This window comes from Ixodes scapularis, unplaced genomic scaffold (genome assembly GCF_016920785.2).
Source record: "Ixodes scapularis isolate PalLabHiFi unplaced genomic scaffold, ASM1692078v2 PGA_scaffold2__306_contigs__length_199485367, whole genome shotgun sequence".
NCBI classification, from domain to species: domain Eukaryota; kingdom Metazoa; phylum Arthropoda; class Arachnida; order Ixodida; family Ixodidae; genus Ixodes; species Ixodes scapularis.
In genome coordinates this window covers 76448820-76470941 of record NW_024609857.1, presented here as the reverse complement: position 1 = coordinate 76470941, position 22122 = coordinate 76448820, and the positions used below count along the sequence as shown (strand labels likewise).

General features: G+C 47.0%; 2 protein-coding genes and 1 long non-coding RNA gene across 3 annotated transcripts; 2 read left to right on the top strand and 1 right to left on the bottom strand.

Annotated features, from left to right (window-relative positions):
* Nucleotides 1-13237: 13237 nt before the first annotated feature.
* Nucleotides 13238-14211, top strand: LOC120836789. The gene is made up of 3 exons (XR_005714737.1): nucleotides 13238-13409; nucleotides 13496-13612; nucleotides 14156-14211. It is a non-coding gene; the product is annotated as an uncharacterized LOC120836789 (long non-coding RNA).
* A 753-nt stretch (nucleotides 14212-14964) lies between these two features.
* Nucleotides 14965-16100, top strand: LOC115319688. Its single transcript, XM_040205838.1, has 2 exons — nucleotides 14965-15008; nucleotides 15549-16100. Exons 1-2 carry the CDS (start codon nucleotides 14965-14967, stop codon nucleotides 16078-16080), a joined length of 576 nt encoding a protein of 191 aa, XP_040061772.1. The 3' UTR covers nucleotides 16081-16100.
* Nucleotides 16101-18677: 2577 nt separating this feature from the next.
* On the bottom strand, nucleotides 18678-21198 carry LOC120836791. The gene is made up of 3 exons (XM_040205844.3): nucleotides 20835-21198; nucleotides 20106-20221; nucleotides 18678-19792 (listed from the first exon to the last, which is right to left on the bottom strand). The coding sequence occupies exons 1-3, from the start codon at nucleotides 21158-21160 to the stop codon at nucleotides 18678-18680; spliced, it is 1557 nt and encodes a 518-aa protein (XP_040061778.1). The 5' UTR covers nucleotides 21161-21198.
* Between the last annotated feature and the right edge of the window lie 924 nt (nucleotides 21199-22122).

The window sequence follows — 22122 nt, the reverse complement described above, 5'->3', positions numbered from 1 at the left end:
AGGGTTACCTTCACGAGGGTTACCCTCACGAGGGTTACTAACCCTCGTAAACCTCGTGAGGGTTACAAGGGTAAGTAACCCTCGTGAGGGTTACAAGGGTAAGTAACCCTCGTGAGGGTAACCCTCGTGAAGGTAACCCTTTTGAGGGTAACTAACCCTCGTAACCCTCGTGAGGGTAACAAGGGTAAGTAACCCTCGTGGCCCTCGTGATCCTCGTGAGGGTAACCCTCATGAGATTAACCCTCGTAACCCTCGTAACCCTCACGAGGGTTACGAGGGTTGCGGTTACGCCGACGCCGACGGCGACGCCGCTCAAGCCGGGAACGGGCCCCTAAGAGCTGCGCTCTAAAATGAAAGCCGTTTACAACTCCCTGTAACGCCGAATTAGAGCGCAGCTCTTGAGGAGGAGGAGGGAAGGGTACTGGGGGGGTGGGTCAAGTGACCTTGGGGGGCGGGGGGTCACGTGACCTTGTGGGAGTCACGTGACCTTGTGTGAGTCACGGGACCTTGGGGCGTCACGTGACGTCGGGGGGGGTCACGTGACCTGGGGCCACGTGACGATGCCGGTGACGTCATCAGTGACGTCACTGATGACGTCATCCGTGGCTATGACGTCAACGGGGGTTCACGTGACCTGGGTAACCATCGTGACCCTCGTGAGGGTAACCCTAGTAACCCTCGTGAGGGCAACTCTCGTGACCCTCGTGAGGGTAACTCTCATAACCCTCGTGACCCTCGTGAGGGTAACCCTCGTGAAGATGACCCTTTTTAGGGTAACTAACCCTCGTAACCCTCGTGAGGGTTACGAGGGTAAGTAACCCTCGTGAGGGTAACCCTCGTGAAGGTAACCCTTTTGAGGGTAACCCTCGTGAAGGTAACCCTTTTGAGGGTAACTAACCCTCGTAACCCTCGTGAGGGTTACGAGGGTAAGTAACCCTCGTGGCCCTCGTGATCCTCGTGAGGGTAACCCTCATGAGATTAACCCTCGTAACCCTCGTAACCCTCACGAGGGTTACGAGGGTTGCGGTTACGCCGACGCCGACGCCGACGCCGCTCAAGCCGGGAACGGGCCCCTAAGAGCTGCGCTCTAAAAATATTGTGTTCATTTGAACAAACCACGGTGGTCGCGAGCAGTCTCGATGAAGGCCCCTATAATCTTGATAAGGAGATAGTGCCATATATCAGTACGAGCGTCAAACGCTCGTCTTGGTCGTCTGCGTTGCCGCCCGCCGTTGGCCCTGACAAGTTTGTTTGGCCCTTTTTTTTCAGCAGAAAGGGAGCTACGGCTTTGTAAATTTACAAGAACAAACCGGCTCATAGAATACACCTTTGACAAATAGTTTAGATTGCTACGTGCAAGCGCCGATTTTTACAGTCTTTATTAGATCGAGCCCGATGACTTGGGCCACCCTATATATATCCACTAATTAGCCAGGTTTTAAGCGTTAGCTGTTATGGGCTCTTCCTGGCACTAAAAGTGACTTGAGCTATTGATGTTAAAATCATTGTAGTTGTTGATGATGATGCAGTTCATGTTTTGTACGCGTTGATGTTGGTGATGTTGTGGTTGGCGTGGTAGGGCGTAGGTTGTCCGTCGTCGATGTTGGCAAATCCTTGAAACAGATCGGCCGCCGCCATTGGGAACCGAACGTGGGGCCGCTGTTTACAAAGCGGAGGCCATACCACACAGCTTCACCAGAACGTTAGCCACCCGCACAAGTTTTTTTTTTTTTTTTTTTTTTTTTTTATTGCGCGCCTTTTCTGGAAGAAACAAGAAGCATAGCCTCCTCTATACTTACAAAGCCTGGCAGTTCGACGACAGAGCGATAGACTGCCTGGTGGCAGATTTGGAGTGCGAGGACTTGGTAGCACAGAGCATTTCTCGGGGAACCTGGACATCAGCGCACAGCTTTTGCAGCGGTGAGGACACGAAACATGGTTTTCAAACCCGACGAGAAAAGAAGCGGTAGAGCGAGGAACGCGAGGAGCACGAGCGGATATTCCATCGCTTGGGAGCGGTGTCTTTCGGCGTCTTGCCGCAGCGGGGCATACGTCACGTGGCTCTCCTCTCATCCGTTGTCTGCCGTTCTACCTTATAATTTCGGCGACCGCGTCTCGTGGCGACCTGCCAGGCTTTAGGTATAGAGGAGGCTATGCAAAAAATATAACAGATAACAAAATCCCATCGTAGCACTGTCATTGCCAAGAGCTCGTGCCGGTAGACGCGACTGCACAAGCTCTGGAGCAAAAAAAAGAAACAATAGCGTTCATAACAAAATATTCAGATATATATTTGGTTCCGAATGCTTTGGTTTGCGCACCCCACGGTGGTGCGTGAACGCGACGCCGATGCTCAACGACTTCGCCGTAAAGTGTCGCAGTTCTATCGCTGTGACTAAAGCCCCTCTATCCTGGGAAAAGTGTCGCCAGTCATTGTTGTCGAAATGCTCGAGACACGTGCCGCCCGCCACTTCTGGGAAGAACATGGCGTCTGAAATCTAGCTCAGTGCTGTGCTGTGCCGCCATGATCTTCCCAAGGATTGCACGTTGCACGTGACTCGTGCATCGACGCACCTTGCGCTACTTTTAAAACATGAAGGGGCTTTAGCTGTGGCTGTAATGTTGACCAACAAAGGACTGCTCGATGTTGTTTTCTTTTTCTCTTTGCTTGATTTGCTTAGCGTAGGATAAAACGCAGTAACATTCTTTGTCGCTCTTATTGCATTAATGTACATGTGCCCAAAACGTGATCTAGCTCAGCTCACTTGTAATCTCGTCGTGATATTGTGACAATATTTTCTTAGAAACCAACTGGTTCTTGTTCTTTTTTTTTTTTTTGTCTAGATTTTACTTTTTTAGCACCTTGATTCAGTCGCCTAGGCCCGCTTCTTAGAAGTAACTGAATGTAGGCCAACACCATCAAATTTATTAACACACATCGCATTATGCGGTTGGTTTTGGCCTTTTTAGGGCTGTATTTCTTAAAAAGAAGCGTTAAACAATAGAAAAGATAACTGTATAATTGGGAAGTTTTTCTTGCCTATTTAGCGGGAAAAGTATTATACTGTAAATTTCAGTTCGCATAAAAAGTACGTGTACGTGCGAAAACCCTATAAGACAACAATCATAGGAACATATAAAGCGTCTGAGCAAAAGCGCACGTGCGTAATGCTAACTTTGCGGCCAAGATTTTTTTTTTTTTTTTGGACAGGTCCAAAAAATTTCGGCCCATCAAGCGATGTCTTCAGTTTGTTCTCATGTAACACCGTCGCATAGCATATCAAACTTTCGTTCAGATTTCATGCCGTTGGCATTCCGGGCCTCCGTTGGCAATACGATCATACTGCAACCGTCACGCCTGTTCTACCTCAATGTGGCCTGCAAGTTCGTCGGCTGACTGTTCCTTGCGCACCTCGTGCGTTTGTTTTCCCTCTTAAACGTGTCCACGTGCCGATGTTTTTCCCTGACCACAACCAATGACGTCACGTGCTTTACTGCCTGGTCATCGTGCGTTCCTACGACTCACCTATCTTGCCATTAAATGACGTACCCCTCCTTGCGTTCCTATGGGCCAAAGACACATTTCGGAACATTTGCTCGCCTTATTAGGCATCACTTCCCTCCAATGTCCTGCGTTGAATTCACGTCCGTGATTTGGAGCGATTCCTGGTATGTATACGCTTCCAAAGCTTAGCGATCGCGAGTTCTCTTTTATTCTTTCGACGTTGCATGAAACTAGTAGCTAATGACTTGGCAAATTTGCCATTAAGCACGCGGCGCATCACTGTTTGCGAGCGCGCGATCATCAGATGTTTTTGGCGCTGTTCACGAATGCAAGCGAGACAACTGGCCGCCGGCTTCATGTCTCCGTTCGTGCAACCAGTAAAGGCAATAGACGTTTTACACGCGCGCCAAATTACAGCCGACATTGCTGAGCTTCTCTTGTCTTGTCCAGACGCCGAGCCACTGAAGAGGGCATTGACGAGCCTCCACGAAGGCTGGGCAGGACACAGTAGAGTCTAAAAGGGAAATAACCTCTCCTGCTGTGGTAATGATGAAGTGCAGTGAACGGAAAAAGAGAAAACAGAAGCTTAAGATCGGTTAGGGCGTCACCCAAGCAGTGCTACCTAAAAGCGTCTATTTGAAAAGAAAAGAACGGCGAGGTCTTTCAGTACTTATACCCCCAGCACGAGCTTCCCAACCCCGATAGCAAATCGGCATCTCGAAAGCTTCGAGCATGCAAGCGTAGCAAAGCACGGCGGAAGGCAACAAGCGCGTGCTGCAAACAGAGCATCAGAAACGAGACGCCCAGGCAATTTGCGAGAGCAGCCGAAGCTATACAAGCATGAGTACGTTGTCCGGAACAATGTTTGCACCGGAGGAACGCGCTTTCTTGACAGGGACACTGAAAGCTCAGATCTCCCTCTTGTAGCGTGGGCTACTCTCGCACTTTAGATAAAACAGAGTGTATAAAATTAAGATATTATGCAGTAGAGACTCAATGATCGAGTCGTAATGATTTGAGAAAACTACAGTTGTTCCACTAAGCTAGCTCTTTGGTAGTTAGGTCGTGATTCTCACTTTGGAAATCACGCCGTTTTGTCTGTATTCATCTAAAGTTGTCCCTGGAACATTTTAGACCTCAAGTGCTCGGTGTTTGTTGTTGTTTAATCAAAACCTGCTCGTTATATCGTGGCACTCTTTCTTCCAGATGAAGGTCGAAGTTTTGATACTGCCTTAACCATCCTCCTCATCATCAATGCAGCCAGTAATATGTTCCTGATTGTCGGTCTCTCTTTTGTGAGTACAATATTTCTTAATTCAGTTTATTTTTGCAAAGGGGCAATGCGACGAATAATTATTAAAATATTAAAAGCCTAAGAAGGTATATCAAAATGACTCCACTTGCAAAATGTGGACTAACAGAGGCATGTAAAGGTTTACCTGACCAGGCCGTTAAAATCGACTGTCTGTTCTAGGCAGTATATACACATACGTTGTTCTTTCATGTTCGTTTGTTCGTTGCTTTTTTTTTCGTTGTTCTTTGCTGAAAGGTGACCATTAATCAAGCGCACTGTTACGTGTCACTTTTATCAGTGTGTTTTGTATTTATTTTGTCAGTGTGTACCGATAATTAGTTAAGTGAAAAAGCTCCCCGCAGTTATCATTCTTCGGAAGCAATTATATCCTATATATTCCATGCAAAACAATTCCGATAAAAAATAAAAATTCTGAATTTATCCTTATATCAAATGCATTAACCATAACGTCGAAATTGTGCACGTCAGTCCAGTTGGTTTTTTTTTTTTCAGTTGAACCGTATTTACGCAGTAGTTCTGGTATTGTCGTTCAAAATAGACTAGTCTAAATAACCAAAGTATTGCAGTAAAAAGACACTGAAAGGTTTTTTCTCGATCTCACCAAATTCTGCTTTGACGCCATCACAGATTACGTCGAAGTAGAATTTCCTAGATTCTGCTTATCTAGATAAAAGAACAACTAATTTTTAATAAAATAGATTGATCAAAGCTATAGTTCGACGGCCGCAGGAAAGCACCGACTATTAACCCTAACTTCATCAAACTAAGCTAAGAGTAACCCAGATGAAATATAAAACTTTGTTTAAATCAATACAATAAAAAAGGTAATTTATATACCAACTACCACATACAGTATATAAAATTTGATTTGTCAATAATATTATCCTATTGTTCTTTCTAGATGAAGTTCAGAGGTATCTACAATGATTCAGTGATCCCTGTAAGAAAATATATTTTATTATATATTTATATTTTGATATTGGCGACAGTAAATGTAACGGTTGCGGGCCATACAACTGAAGTGTGCAATGTTTATTATTGTTCGGTGGTTATCACGCGGTTTCTTTCAATGTTGAATTTTGGCGGTATTTGAGAAATGTGAATAGTTAAAAAAGTAACGTTCTGGTTTTAATTGTTAGCCTAATTTATAACTCCATCACGCACTATTAGCAATCTTGATAAATTATAACTGCTTTGAATCGCTTGCTTCGATATTTGATTGAGGACGATTTTATCTACACCATTCACATCATTCAGCTACACTACGCTTTCATGCTACAATCTGCTTGTCAGAGGAACTCTGGCTTAGCATATAGGTTTCATTTCGTAAATGTTAGAATTTTAAGAAGCGAAGGTATTCAGGCGAGCTGGTTAAAAAACAACATAATCTAAAGCATGATGCTTTTCTCGTTCGTTCGTTTTGCTACTTGTCTCAAAGTACAAACTGAAATTGTGATATGTTTTTTGTTCCAAAGTTAGGCCGACTCAAAAACAACCGTATTTCAAGATTTCCCCAAAGTTTGACATCTTTAGATCGCCGCTATTATTTTAGTTCGATAAGTTCACGACTGTTTGTCCTGTTTAATATAATTAATAAGATTTTAACATTTTGAACTTCTTACTTTTTTTCAAGTATCAATAGCTGTGTATTACGCACGACTGCATTGCTTCGCGCAGTACCTGCTCTAGCGCTCAGGCACAGCAGTCTCAGGCACTCCAGAAACTGCCACAGTCGGGCGCGGCAAATTCCCAGCCTCAATTATTTTTGCTTACGTCATCCCAGCATGACGAACGGATCACTAAAGAACCCCATAGTATTTATTTTATTTTATATTTGTTCAATACATCAAGTTGAGCATCCCATACAAAAATGGTCTATGGACGTCTATGGAAAATCCTATGGCGAGCTATCACCTTCTATGGCCCTCTATGGTCATCCATTAGAAACCATAAAACACGCTATAGCCACCTATAGAAAAATGTATGTCTTCAAAGCTTTAGAATCTCGACCATTCCGATTTCTATACCTGGCTATAGAATAATTTATGACTACGCAGCGAGCTATAGAAATATGTATGTCCTTGATGCTATAGATTCGCGACAATTGAATATGCTTTAGCCGGCTATAGAGTGGTGTATGTCCCTAAATCTATAGAATCGCGACCATTGAATTTTCTTTAGCCGTCTCTATAGCATTTTATGTCACAAAGCTATAGGCCTCTGACCTTTCAATGCTCTTTAGCCGGCTATAGAGTGGTGTATGTCCCTAAATCTATAGACTCGCGACCATCGAACTTTCTTTAGCCTTTTCTATAGTGTTTTATGTCACCAAAGCTATAGGCCTCCGAGCATTCAATGTGCTTTAGTCGGCTATAGAGTGGTGTATGTCCCTAAATCTATAGAATCGCGACCGTTGAATTTTCTTTAGCCGACTCAATAGTGTTCTATGTCACCAAAGCTATAGCCTCCGACCTTACAGTGTGCTTTAGCCGGCTATAGAGGGAGGTATGTCTCCCGAGCTATAGACCCGCGACCATCCAATTTTTTTAGTCGGCTTAATGGTTTGCTTAGGCTATAGACGCTTTACACACGCGCCAAATTACAGCGGCCATTGCTGACCTTCTCTTGTCTTTTCCAAATGCAAATGCGTTGACGAGCCTGCAGAAGGGTCATTGTTGTGGAGAAGGAAACAATAGAATCAAATGTGGCAATAACCTGGCCTGCTATAGTAATGATGAAGTGAAGTAAACGGAATAAGGGGAAACAAAAACTGAAGGTCGGTTATGGCGGCTCCCATGCACAGCTGCTGCAAAGCGCGTATAAGCCCAAAACCCTTTTTTTTTTTTTTTTTTTTTTGTTGCAGATGTACGAAAGTGGAAGATTCATGCGCTCGATCGGGGCGAGAATTTTCTTCAGCCAGGTTAACGGGGCGTACGTCGCCGCGGCTATACGCCCGCGATCACAAAAGCGTCCTTGGCTGCCTATATGACTATTGCAGTTTTGCCGGCTGCTTTCGCTGCGCATTTGCCTTATTTCCGCGTTGACGTCATCTCAATCTTCCGTTTTTTAGCTCAAATTATCTGTCGTTTCCAGTGTATTTTGTAAGTATATGTATTCCGTAGCGCGCCTTCTACTTTGTCCGTGTCCCTGCCATGTTTGTATTTCTTTCTGCCTGCTGTGTTAAATATATTTAATGTTTTTTTTGTGTATATTTCGTCGTTCTCGACGCGGCGTCAAGAACGCTGCTTACGCCACTACAGAGGTGAGCTTTACTGTTGTCACGACGGTTTATCGCGCTATAAAGCCGTCTATTGGACTCGTATAAAGTCTCGAGAGGGCGGTTTCGAATGCCGGTGCACATGTCATCGGTGTAGGTAGAGCAACGACGTAGCAATCGCGACGCGAGTGCTGACTGCGCCTCGATCTGGCCGGCCGCGCTCGCTCTGTGGAAATGTAAGCTTGGGACTCTCGAGCCCCGTTAGCTTACTGAAGATGCAAGACACTACTTGGTCGTCGCGAATCCTTTGCCCATCGAATGGCTTCGAAGCCGTTCCAGCGCCCGGCGTATACCCTACGCAGCGTCCTCCAACAACCGTTCGCACAGCATCGGAACCCTCCGTCTGCGAGCCCCGGCGGTTCGCCATCGCGGGGATTATGTTCGCGGAAGTTCATGTTCGCGGTGTTTCATGTTCGCCGCAGGAGTTCATAAAATGCTCCCATTCAAGTCGCGACGATAAATCGTCGGCGCTCGCAGACTGCCAGGAGGCTCCGGGCGGTCGCTGACAGGCGCTGCTGCCTAGGGTACGCCGAGCACTGGAACGTTTTCGCCGGCGTTCGCAGGACAAAGATTCTCAACGACAAATCAGCGCCCGGCATCACCAGCAAGTTAACGCTGCTCGAGAGCCCCACGCTCACATTTTATCAGAGTGAGGCGCAGTCGTCTCTCACTTCGCGATTGCTGCGTCGTTGCTCTGACTAAACAACTGACAGTTCTCTCGAGACTTCATGAGCGTGAAATCGACGCGTCTATAGCGCGATAGAGTGTCGTGACAAGAAAAAAGCTTACCCCGGCAGGGGCATAAGCGGCGGTGCAATGTCCGTCAACGCCCATGTCGAGAACGGCGAAATATACACAAATAACAGCCGAAAAAAAATTAATATCATTAGGCACGCGCTACCCTAGGTGCGTCCTATTATCTTTCTGTTCTGCGAATTCAACAAATCAGCAAGCGCTGTGGCGAATTTTTCTTCTTTTTCTTTAAATTATGAGACATTAAAGTCCTTAGAGCTTCTTGGAGCACACATCCCTACCATGTGTCATCATGGTGCTCAGAGATTGTAATTGATGGCAGTGATATAGACTGAACTCACGTATGAAAAACGTATTACGGCACAATTTTCTTAAACCACGCAATCATAGATGCCACAACGATGCAAAGATTCCCGAAATTGAAGTTTAAAAATGCGAACCTAACAGTGTACACACAATTCAAAAGTGCTTGGTAAAAAAAAAAAAAAAAAAAAAAATATATATATATTTATTTGTTTGTGGACATCCTGCGCAAAGAAAAAGTATTCGCCATTAATTATTCATTTTAAATTATTATGTGGGCTACACGGCGTAAGATACGATACTATCTTCAAACCTGCCTGGTTTGGGTCACTTCTGGGAAGTGCAGCTGTAGAAAGAAGTCCAAAAGCTGGGGGGCCTTCATGACGCTGTCCTGTTCACTCGGTAGTGACAGCAGAGTAGACGCTATGCGTGTTTGAGGCCAATCATGTCTCCGGTTAGGGTCCCGTGACAACTGTCTCGAAGCTGGTGATAACGCTGGACACGGCACCTGCCTTAAAGGGACACTGACACCCCCCAAAATTTTTTTTTCCATTTTTGCCAGGCGCTTTATTATGGTGTCGGAGGACTACCCAATTAATATTTTGCAACAGAGTCGCGTATTTGTTTAATAAAGCCAAAAGACGCAACTGCTCGAAACCGAAACCGAAACCCGACGGAGGTCGGAGAAGTGGAGAGAAGAGAGTGAGTGGCGGAAGTCACGTGGCTACACCCAACCGTGCGTTTTTTTTTTTTTTTTCTTCTCTCCGAGGGTAGCAGACGACACGACATGCGGCGTGCGATGCTGTTATGTTTGTTCCGCTCGTTGTTCTGTAGTCCAAGATGAGTTGTTTTGTACATTGAGGAGTTGGAGATGAGTAGTGAGTGCCCGTGGTGAATTTCCATGATCGGCTCTGAAAAGAATACACCCAAGATTTAGCGTGAAGAGCTGGCTCACATGTCCTGCATCCGAAAAAAAGTGGCAATGTGGGACAAAGTTTCCGAAAGATCAACCGGATCGGGACCAATGGCTGGCTGCAATTCCCGTAGAACATATACGGGCACCTCGGAAAGCGGACGCAACCTGATTGATATGCTCCTTGCATTTTGTGGAAAGTGATTATATTAAGTTCGCAGGTGTCAAAACGGAAATCCCATACCATTTAATTCAGCGAAGTATCGTCCACAACATTTGTTTGTTATTTTTTTGTTTGTTTCTTCAGTGATGATTGTAAAAAAAAAGAAAAAGATATGTAAACATCAAAAAATGTTTGAAAAAAAAAAAAAAATAGTTCCACGGGGTATCGAACCCGGTCCAACCGCGTGTGATCCGGAGGTCTTTCCCACTTAGCTACTGGGGCATCTCTATCTGGTGGATCTCTTTCCTTAGTAATAATTCAGCCGGTAAACTAAGTTGGAAAGTTTGCTGTCGATTTTTCTTTAGTGAAAGCACTCCCGGGTCGAAGTCGGGAAGCACCACGCTTTGGGGACATTCGCACCTAGTAAAGAAATCGTACGCGTGCATATTCAACTCGAGGTAGACACGTCGTGCTTGACGTTTGCGCGAGCGATGTCTTCAGCCACGAGAAGGGAGCGACGGCTCGGCGACGTCTTCGTGCAAATCGGCTTGGTGGCCGGGCGTGTCGTACGGGATGAATACCAATTCTTTTGATCAGTCCCAAATTTCTCTTTTAACGGTAGACAGAATTCGCCGGTACCGCGAACGACAGTTCTGAAATAGAGGTCCCACGCCCGTCGTCCGCTGCCATCGCCGTCCCCGCGAGTCCCACGATACGCGAAACGACGAACGCACAGGATGCTTCCGGTTGTCTGTGGAACCATAGCCTCCTCTATACGGAGAAAGCCTGGCGCGTTGCGTGAAAAGACGGCCGCCGTAAATGGGAAAGGAGGGGCGGAGAAACGGGAGCGGAGAGAACTAGGGAGGCTCAAGTGAGGGTGGGTGCAACTGCTAGATCGGCGATCACGGGACATGGACGCCATTTAATTGCTAAATTTTGCTGGGAGTCTATGGGGCAAAGGGTCGTTTTCTTTCCTAACTCGGGTCATAAAAGCTCATTAAGGTGCTTGAATATTTTACACAAGGTATAAATGATTACTTTTCCATAGCCACCAGTTTTGTTGCGATAGGTTAAGTATTTTTTTTTAACGCGAAAAATGGTAAATTCCGCCATCTTGGACGTTGCTGCTTGTCTGGCAACTTTGCTTTCTCCGCTCGACGTTTGCAATTCTCGGAGCGAGAAGGAAGCGAGAGAGGCTGCGCCAAGGCGCTCGTTGCTTGCAATGGGAGGCGAGAGGAGGAAAGGCGGATGGAGCAACAGAGTTGCAACAGAGCGGGCGCCTGCTCTCGTGCAGGCAACACTGGCGCATATCCTTTCTCGAGTCCTCTCCCTCTGGCGCCGCCATTAAATTGCAAACGCTCTCCAGGTTTTGAGTTGCGCCCACCCTCACTACAGCCTCCCTAGAGAGAACCTTGCCCGCTAGCGCCACAAAAGAGCGAGCGGCCAAACGCAAAAACAATCTTTTTTTTTTTTTTCTCTTTTCTTGTTGCTATCGTGGAGAGGAGAAGCTCAACGTCCACCCTTTCCCGTTTCTCCCTGCGCCCTTTCGAATCGCCGCGCCCGTTTATCCCGGAGTACGAAAACGACGGTGGCGAAAACACAAAAACAAGCGTGGTTCGGGGAGCGGCCGCTCACGACGGAGCCATAGAGCGCGCGGCCGCAGGAAAAAGGAGAGAAGGAGCGCTCGCTGTCTAGGTCTGCCCTTTCTGCTCTGCGCTACCATATTGGTCACCGTTCGGCGCGCTCCTTCTCTCCTTTTTCCTGCGGCCGCGCGCTCTATGGCTCCGTCGTCGATGTGCCAGGCTTTCTCCGTATAAAGGAGGCTATGGTGGAACTTTTTTTTTTTTTTTCAATCAGCGTATTTACAGCTTTTTAGAAGCCACAAAAAATGGGTTTCATATTTTTTTTCTATTTTTAATATTGAGTGTGTCCCTTCAGTGACCCACGACTTTGATTAAATTTGGTGGTCGCATCGATACCTTAGAAAACGGCCCGTGACCGCGAAAAAGAGAGTGAGCGAGACTCGAACCGGCCAGTTCTTGATCGGCGGTTTTCGGGCGGAAAGAAACCGAATTCGAGCCGCAAATTCTGTTCTGGGTAGTTGAGCTCTCATATGTCACGTACAACTAAAAACCTCGGCGAGCATAAATACCCTGTCAGTGTCCCTTTAAGCCAAAGGCCACACATAGCATCCACTGCACTATCAACCTTGGCTCGAACTGTCAACAGGATATAAGTGACACATTCTCTCGCTGTGTTCATTGTTGGTATGCCCCTGAAGATTAGTCTTTGTGATCGCACCCCCGCTCTGGCCTTGAAGGAGCTCTGCTTTTCAATTTTTCTGTTTTCTCTCTCTCCCTAAGCCAAAAACTTTGTAGAAGGTGCGGACTCGGCGGACCAATCAACCGTAGACTTTTTATCGCTTCACTCCGCTCTCTGTGCGCATGTAACGAAAGGAGCGTGATCACGTGGTTTGACGGATGACGCATTAGCCGCTGCCAATCCCGGAATGAGGCTGCTTGCGGACCTAATTTTGCGTGTCGTGCGGCCCGCGGGGCTGCTATGGATTTGTATCCCGATCGAAAAGTCCTACCCGTATGACGGCAACAAGCGATTTCTTCAAAGAAGCCCAAGACATTTTTGTGATGCGTTCAGTGTTCTGTTGGGCAAATGACAGCTTGTGCTACATCGTGGTGAATCTTCACGGATCCCTTCCTTCTCGGTTTTGTGTTTGAGTGGTTTGTCTGCAGTGCCCGTGTCGGCGTATATATCGGATTACATCTTTCAAGTCCGGTATTTTGAACGTAGGTGCACTGCAACCTACTCGGCGTCAATCCACCACTTTCCGAGTTTCCGGTTCGAGGGTAACCCGAGGCACATGTTGCCAGGCCGGATTAGTGGCGTAGGAAAACAAAGTCTCCATCTTGCGCTAGTCTGAGGCTCCCGGCACCGTCCCGACGTCGTTCGATACGATGCCGACGCACTGTGTCGCGTTTGGGTGTCGAAACTGGCATCGGAAGGGGGAGGGGAAGAGCTTCTTTTGCTTTCCCTCTGCGAAATTCGACCCAAATCGAAGAGCGGCGTGGGTAAACGCGGTGAAGCGGGCTCACCCGACAGACCCGAGGAAGGCTTGGGAGCCGAGCCAGCAGTCCCGATTATGTGGGGCGCACTTCGTCACTGGTAAGCCCCTTCAATCGCAGCTGAGAAAAACAAACACAAAGCGTTGGGTAGTTGCATGATCGTTACATTGCCGCTCTATCAAACAGGAAAACCGTCGCTGGATAGGCACCACCCGGACCATGTGCCGACTATCTTTGCTCACCGGAAACAGCAGCCATCTCTCGATCGCTACGAGCGATGGAAACATCGCGGGTCCACTGAAGGTACGAAGTGACGATGGTCATAAAGGCGCGTTCACGCTGTGGAATTTTACTCGCGTTATGAATTCGCCGTCTGAACAAGACAAGAAAAAAGATGTGCGTCTCGTAAAAAGGATGCGCGCGTTCATCGCTTCTGGAGCGATCTTTTCTAATGCCAGTTCTTGGAAATGTATGCCCGCCGACGTTTGTGTTGTGTTCGCGCTTATTAACTCCTCTGCCTGACGACGGTTGATCGGTATTGGCTGGACTTTATGATCGTGCGCATATGGAAGCGCGAAATCTGCCTGTATAACAGTCAGTGCACCAAGTAGCCATTTTACATGACGGACTCATCTAATCGCGAGCTAGTAGTATTAAACAGCATCTTCTGGTTTGTGTGTGTCCTTGCTCAACAACCTCATACAAGCATAACCTTGCGCGTTTCATTTTCCAGTAAGTCCAAGTGGCCTGTACCAAACTGAGAATGTGGGCAAATCACCATAATCACACTCTAGCTTTACTTGTTTCGCCTCTGATATTGTATGTCATCTTCAAACAACGAACCAGTACGAAGTGCTGGTTCTGCGTGCGTGCAGCAGGGAGCATCACAGCCAGCAGCCCAGCCTTCTGCAGCAGCAGTACCCTCCTTGGCCCTTGCTAAGGAGCTCCCAGTTGCCGACCCCCTTCCAGAAGGTTCCGGCGGTAACCCATTCCCGTGCTCAATCTCAACGGGTATTTCGAACGTAGAGCCACTGCCCGAAGGTAAGAATCGACTACTAACTCAGTCATTGCTACTAAATTATTATTATTAGATGCGGGGCTTATTCCCTTGCCTTGTTTTCTTGAGATAGTGTTCGCAGGACCCAGTGAAAGAATGTTAGGTGACACACCATCCTGAGATGATGCCGACAGAGCACCAGACCATGCGGAGGACACAAATCTAGCCACATTCTACTTCTACAATTTTTTTTAGGAACAGATATAATTTTATACCTGTTTTCACATCAAGAACCGTAGTAAAAAAAAGTTTGCTGCCTTGTGGAGCATTACTGATTTCCACCTTTATGTAGAGAATTAAGATATATGTAGGTGCATTCTAGATTAGATGTATGTTATCTTATCAAGACGTACACATTCCAAACTCCAAAAGCGTTGCTTTTTTTTCTGATAACTAAATCTTGTAAGAACTACTTTGCCCTGCGTATGAACAATGCGCAAGACTCGCTTTTCTCTTGAGGTGAAAACAGATGTAGTTGCGACACACTTAAAAAGAGAAACGAATTAGACATTGCATGAGTGAAGTAAACATTCAAGAATGCTAGCACTAATCATTTCACATCCCTGAAGTAGAAAAGTAAAATAATTGCTTCTCTAAAATGCTATGCACCAATAGTGCAGACGGGCACAAGCAAACACGTAGGCAAGAATGTTTCCCTTCCAAGTGCTGTCATGTTGTCGTTGCACCAAATAGCTCGTCTCTTCGAGGACGTGTTGGTACACCATCGGGACATGCGTCTAGACCGCTGCAACCACGGTAGCACTCCACATGCACAATGAATTTTCACTCAGTCTGTCATGCCACGCCAACGTTGATCTCTGGCAAAGTGCTTGCCAGCGGGTCGCGGCCGCCGGGCATACACGTGACAGCTCTCTTCTTGAAACGTGATTGGTCGCTTCTTTCGATCGTTCCAGTCGCTCGAGACGCAGCATAGAAGTTTGACCCGATCCTACTTGCTCTGTTAGAAACGAACCGGGTGCTTGGTGCTCCGTTGCTATGACAACTCGTCGTTGCAACATTGTTGGAGTTTGTAAATGTTCTGGCTGCCCCAAATGCAGATGCGTGAACGGGCCTTTTTTCCTCTACGCTCATTGGTTCAAGAAACCTGCATGTGACCACGACTTCAGTTTTTGTCTTTTGACTTGTCAGCTGGCCCATTGCCTTTGTCTGATATGATTATAGCAAGTTTTCTAACACGAGGGCTGTCCTTGATGGAACTGAGGTACGTATCCAGAAGCCGTCGTCGTTGCTTGCTCAGAGGCAGACCTTCTCGCCCTACAAACACTACAACACCTACAAAGCGGTTGTTGGATGTACACCCGAAGGGTACATTTGCCATGTTTCACAACTGTGGGGTGGGACTGTGTCAGACAGAATGATAGTTGAGGAGAGTGGGCTCGTGGATCAGTTGGAGTCGGGCGATGCCATCATGGTAGACAAGGGATTCAAATTTAATAGCCTACCACCTGGAGTGCAAGTGCACATTCCGTGTTTCAGGCAGCCGAACGAAGCTCAGATGCCGGAGGAAGATGTGGCACACACCCGGCGGGTGGCCAGTGCACGTGTAGTTGTTGAACGCGCAATCGGAAGGATTAAGCAATTTCACTTCCTTGATCGACCCTTCCCCATCTCCATGATAGATATTGCAGATGAGGCGTTTCAGGTTTGTTGCTTTTTAAGCAACTTTCGTATGCCACTCAGCCGTGCTGAGTAGCAGCAGGACATATGTGTCGGCTTCAGTGGCAACCTTCAGCTTGATAAACATTTTAGAACAACTTCCTTCTTGTGGTTGCACTCCAGGGTTTTGTTTTTAAATGCAGCACGTCGGAGATGGTTTTGAGGTACTCTAAATGGACCACAGGGTTCCAGAAAAGTTTTCACTTTAGAGCCATCAGTGAGCAGCGAGAACTCATCCGCTCGCGACCACGTGCTGGCGGGCGCCGCGCAAACAATATGGTAAAAGTAGGAAAGTCTCATCTGGGTCCGGCCACACCCGTCCGGCCCTGTCCCCCTCCCCCTCCGGCTTCTGGCGGCTGTTCGCAGTAGCAGAGAGAGCCGACGCTTTTGTGGATCTAGGATAGATGGCGCCACTAAAATTCCGTATAGTAAAAGTTTTGTCGATGATACCAGATTTTTGACGCATTTATATGCATTTTGGAAGTACAACATTTATAGAAAAGTTACCTTTTATCGAGCAGGTATTTGCACAACTTGCTATCTTTCTACAAGACTCCCCATCGACGTCACGCCGCGTGTTTCTCATGGCCGCCGCTCGCGGCTGCAGGTCGGGGAATACGTATTCTAAGTTTTGCCTCGCTAGTACGTGGCGGAATCGCAACATTTCGACGAAAGGAGGTGTGTTTTCTGTCATTTGTGACAAGGTGAACAATATCAAAAGCAGAAGATGCCAATTCTTTCAACGTTAAAATCGTTGCACAGCTCCTTTAACATTAATGTAATAGAAGGTTGTTTCTCGTGCACCAACGACTTCGGTTTTGGAATAATACCCTGGAACAGTAACACAATGCATCTCGCCCCTCTTTTCACTATTTGTCTCGTGCCCTTAACTCTCACTGGGGGACATCCCCTTTAGATGAGAGAAATTTTGCAGTACGACCGCTAGCATATGGTCTCTAACGTGCATCATGCAGTAGTAATAACACTAACGCATCCTGGTTTGATGCTCATAAAAATTAACGGGGGTGGTAATCGTACCTAGGATCTCTGGGCTTTGTGACTAGAGCTTTCGCTTTACATGCTTTGTGCTGTGACATGCTATGCTCCATTTCACAATAACTTGGCGAACTATGGAGGCTGCGGCCCCCATGATCCAATAAGAGCGTCGGAGCAAGTCACATGATAAGACTCCATGGTTGAGGCCTCCGAGGCGTCGTTTTTGGGGGCACCGAGATGTCGCCAAAGAGTTGTTCAATGTTTCATTTCTTTCTTTTTTGTGCTAACTGAACTTGAGTGATTCCATCTTTATCAAGAATAAATATAAAAAAATTAATGAAAAAAAAATATTGACAAATTTTAATGATATTTAAACCGAAAAAGTAATGCGACATTTGTATTCAGTTCGATTTTTTTTTCTTCTTGTAGTGCCGTGGCCGTTGGTGATTGCAGCCGTGTAATCAGCCGCTTGCAGGGCAACTATGGTCGAAAACGAAACCAAAATAAATTACTGGTACCGCTTTAGTGGCACAACTCTCAGCCTGCAGACAACAGCCAGTTCCTTGGTGCAGTGACACACACGCTTCCGCTATGTGGTTTTATGTGCCTCGCTCAGACGCTCTTATTGGGTCGCGGAGGCTGTAAGCTCCACAGTTCGCCAAGTTACTATGAAACAGAGTAGCACACTTGGTCACCGTTCCCCCCTAGTGCCTGCCATGATTGTCCTTAATCACATTTGGCTGTGATCCGCAATTGGCATACGAGTTTAGATTAGATATATCAAAGTATTAGATGTCCTCATTTCATTATTTCATGTGTGTGGTCTTTGGTCTCAATGTCTAATGGGCTGTGCATTTTTTGTATGATTATACATCTTCCTTATGCAGTTCGGGCTATTGCTGCCTCATAGTTAGTGTGTTGAGTTCGGTCATATTGTGCATCAATTTTTACTTAAATCTGCTATGTGGGAAGTACATGAATAGATAACGTCAATTATCTGCTGTGCATCACTGTTCACATTTATGATTCTAGCAACTTTGTACAGCGTTATCTAGAACTTGCTCTTTGGCTTTAGATTAGTATGCAGTTTGGGTGATTACTGCCTCGGAGTTTTTGTGTTCAGCTGGGTTATGTCCGGAGTTTCCTTATTTGAAAAACTCTCATGCACCAATCTTTGGTGTTTGAATATATTGCTTGGGAAGTACATGAGTAGCGAGTGTGAATTCTCTGTTGTGCATCAATAGCGAGATTAAAGTTTGAATAAGCCAACGAAGTTTTGGCTACTTCGGGTCTTTTTCCCTGCAAAGTCGATTGTAATGTTAATGACTTTGACACGCTACCTCAACAAATCATGTGTTAATACAAGTTGGAGCTAAATAATCCTTTTTGTTGTTTTTTACTCTGAACAGTTTAAGAAGGAATTAGCTCTGCTTGTTTATGTTTATAGGCAAATGGTTTTCTATTTATTGTAATAAACTGTAAACCACCACACCCTGTGTCCTGGTTTTCTGCAGTAAACACCATTCTCAAAGACACGGGAGTGGCTACAAAAGCACTGCCCCTGACAAGCATATTTATTTGGCTCTGAAAAGAGCCGTTGTGACTTGGAAAAGCCTCGGGCTTCATGCAGGCGCTCCTTCACTCCAGCCTACGCAGCTTCTTTTTCAGTCCGGGACCGTCCTCCACCACATAAAACCCTTTGCAGAACTTCTTGAAGGAGACGTACTGGCCGCGAGCTATCAGGGCTCTTCGACGCCTCACACGGCCCGTTACCACTTCTGGGAAGAGGGCATGCTTGGCGAAGTAGATAAGCCCTGGCAGCAGTGCTCCATCAACGAACTTCTTGTCGAAGGCGATGGTCTCGACGTGCGTCGAATTGGCAACAGTCGTGTTGTTAGTCCAAAAAACAAAATCGCACCACTGGTGTCCGGTCACTGCCATCTGCCCTTGCACCTGGTAGAAGTAGGCATGAGTCTTCTTCAGTCGTACCAAGCCATCCACAACTTCGCAGCAGAACTTCTTGTCTTTGCATGCCTCCATTGGTGTTAGCCCAATCTTCGAAGCCGGACACTTCACCTCCAAAAGGCCCTCTTCGTTGTCCTTCCTCACGATGCGGTCGGGCGATGCTGCAATGAAGCTGCACTCTGGGTGAATGTGCAGCCCAGTCTCGCGGATCTCGACGGGAGTGTCGAATGCTGCCATGAGTGATGCGTAGGCTGAGACGGCGGTACCCTCGTGCGTCCTCCCATAGCGCATGGCCTCACTTGAGGCATCTGGGCTCGGGTACGAAATACCCTTGACCAGGTACTCGGGCTTGACACACTTGATGACAGCAGAGAAGACTGATGCTGTAATCCTGCCCTGCCGCTCTTTGTGCCACCTTGGATTATTGGCTTGACCGATGGTGGACCGGGTCACTTGTTCCCTTTCTTCCTCCGTCAATGTTGGAAGGGACTCCATGTGTTTCTCAACAACGTCCCGGGCATTCTCACTCCACAAATCTTCATCATCTTGGATGGGGAGCACTGGTGCCGCTGGTCCAAGTTGCTGTACACCACTGTACAGAAGCCACTGGAGGCCCGGTGTAGACACACTGAGGGCATCTCGCAGTTGCTGAATCTCCTCAGCCGAAGCAACACCAACATTCTCACAAGGGTCAAAAGAGCGTCGTTTCTTCTGCTTCACCGGCCTGTTGATCAGGTACTTGTGGAACGTGATGTCTGCAAGTGGCACCAGGGGAGCAGGCTTCTTGGCTGCAAAGAGAAATTTTGTCAGTTCAGTTCTAAAATAAGCCACATCTAGGTTTTCCATCTTGTAATCATGTTAATAGCTTATCATCCAAGCTGCTTTATGTAGAAAATGTAGAGTTTCACTTTCATGAAGACGAACACAAAAAGCATTGGCTGTTTGGTTCCACATTTATCTAGCAATGGAGGTGAGCTTGGCTAAATAATTAAGACAGCTTCGACGTTGGTCTTATTCTCCAATATATTAGGTACGAAGTAATAACATATTTCTGAGCAAAAGATTCCTATGGAGCCTCTTTAAGGGCCGTAGTGTACACACCTTCAGCAGGCACAATCCAGGTGCAGGGTATGTCGGTGCAGCTCGTCGAGCAGGCGTTGCAGCTCTCTTCAGCATAGAGCAGCAGTGCTGCAATATGTTGGCAGGACTGGCTTTTCCTGGAAAATCGAGGCAGTCAACCAAGACCAAATGAGCGGGATTATAGCTGCACGCGTAACAGCTCTTGATTGCCTTCGTTGTACACAGGCTGTCGGTGCATGATGGAGACATGCATCTTTTACACTACCTAAGCCACAAGGTGAAAAAGAGTATAGCAGCAAACTCATGTGGTTTATCACTCATGCTCGCAGCAAGCACTGCGAGCATGAGCGATAAACCACATGAGTTTGCTGCTATACTCTTTTTCACCTTGTGTTGTACCGCAGGAAAGGCTATACGCGCGAGCTCCTTGCTCTATGGCACATCTCGGCGGCACAAGCTCCCGTGCACCAAGGGCAACTGCCAACGCTATGAGCTCGCGCTTCTAGCCGTCGCTGCGGTACAACATAAGGTGAAACGGAGCATAGCACGATGGGGTTTGTCTTGGCCAATGTAACTCGCGTGTATTCGATGAAATGAGCCTGGGCGAACCGGGTATCGCTCCCAGGTTTCAAGGAGTGACCGATCTCGCTGCTTACGCGTTGGGGATAGCGTGAGCGGAACGCAATTAGCCTTGCTTATAATAGGTTTGCGCATGACTTTTAACGCATGTATAAGCAAAATATCGCTCACCCAGCAACACAGCTGCAAGTGCCGCCGATGACGCTCCCGGTGCCTCTGGCGAACCACGCCGAGACTGTGTACGGCGCCTTCTTCATTGACGGCAGGCAGACGCCCCGGACGAGACCGATCCGGGAATCGTCCGATGTGTTCCATCGGACGTTCCGGACGTAGCCTTCTTCTTTGAAGGCCCATCCCCGGTGAGCTTGTCGGAGCGAGTCCGTCTTGCGGTGAAGGTACCGCCACACTTCATCTTGCGAGAGGTTGGCGAACGGCGGAGCGTTCTCAGTCCAGCCGTCGGGTGGGAACGGGAACGGGATGCTGCCGTCCTCGGCCATCCTCAACAGTTGCCGAAAGGTAGCCGAGCTACGAATACTAGGCGGAAAAGCGGCGTGCAAGAACAGTGGACCTCGCAACGTGTACAATTCAAGCCTAATGGCGGGCATGTTTTCATACGAAGAACGCCTCGAACCCAGTTTTCGCTAGTTCGGACGTCTCCCAACAGGTAGCGCCACTTCTGCAGAAAAAGGTGGATTGACCGTTCTGTAGTGTCTATCTCCTGGCAGTGCCTATCTTCTGACAGCTGGGAGAGTAATTTCCCCGTAGTTCTACCGCAGTCGCCTGCCATTAGCTCTCTGAAATCATGTGAAAATTGTAGTTAGAATACTGACATTCTTATTCTCCCAGCGTTTTGTGAAAAGACGTTTCATGGACACCTTTTCGTGGATAAACGTCTCGTGGACACACGTTTAGTCGGCACTCGTTACGCGAATTGCACGCTGCAGGGACGTTTCGTCGCGCCTGTATTCCTGAGGCGCGTGCTCACCGACTCAGCCCACCCGTTCACGCCACTTCTTGGCAAATCATTACAAAAAAAAACAAAACATATTTTGAGTTGTTTATAAACGTCACGTGTCGATGAAACGATCTCGATGAAACGTCTTTTGATAAACTGATTACAGCGCCAATGAGTGGCGACTGGCATTAGAATTTCGGGGGGAAGGGGGGGGGGGGGAATTCGGCCGGCTGCCGGGGGACTAGACACTACCCAGGAATCGCCTTTGGTTCTTGTTTGCTTTGCAATATTCTCAGTTGTATAACAGCTCAGTACCTCTTCACATAGTAGAGATTGCTTAGTGTGTGCTTGTCTACAGAATGGGCTGTGTGTAATAAACTTCTAGGAGATTTGAAAACAATACCTTGTGTCTGTTTACCTGTGCTTTTGCAAACACCTGAGTGAGTGCATTTGTTTTTTTGTTGTTGTTTTGTTGAAATGTTAGCTCTTTGTTTTAAATGGGCT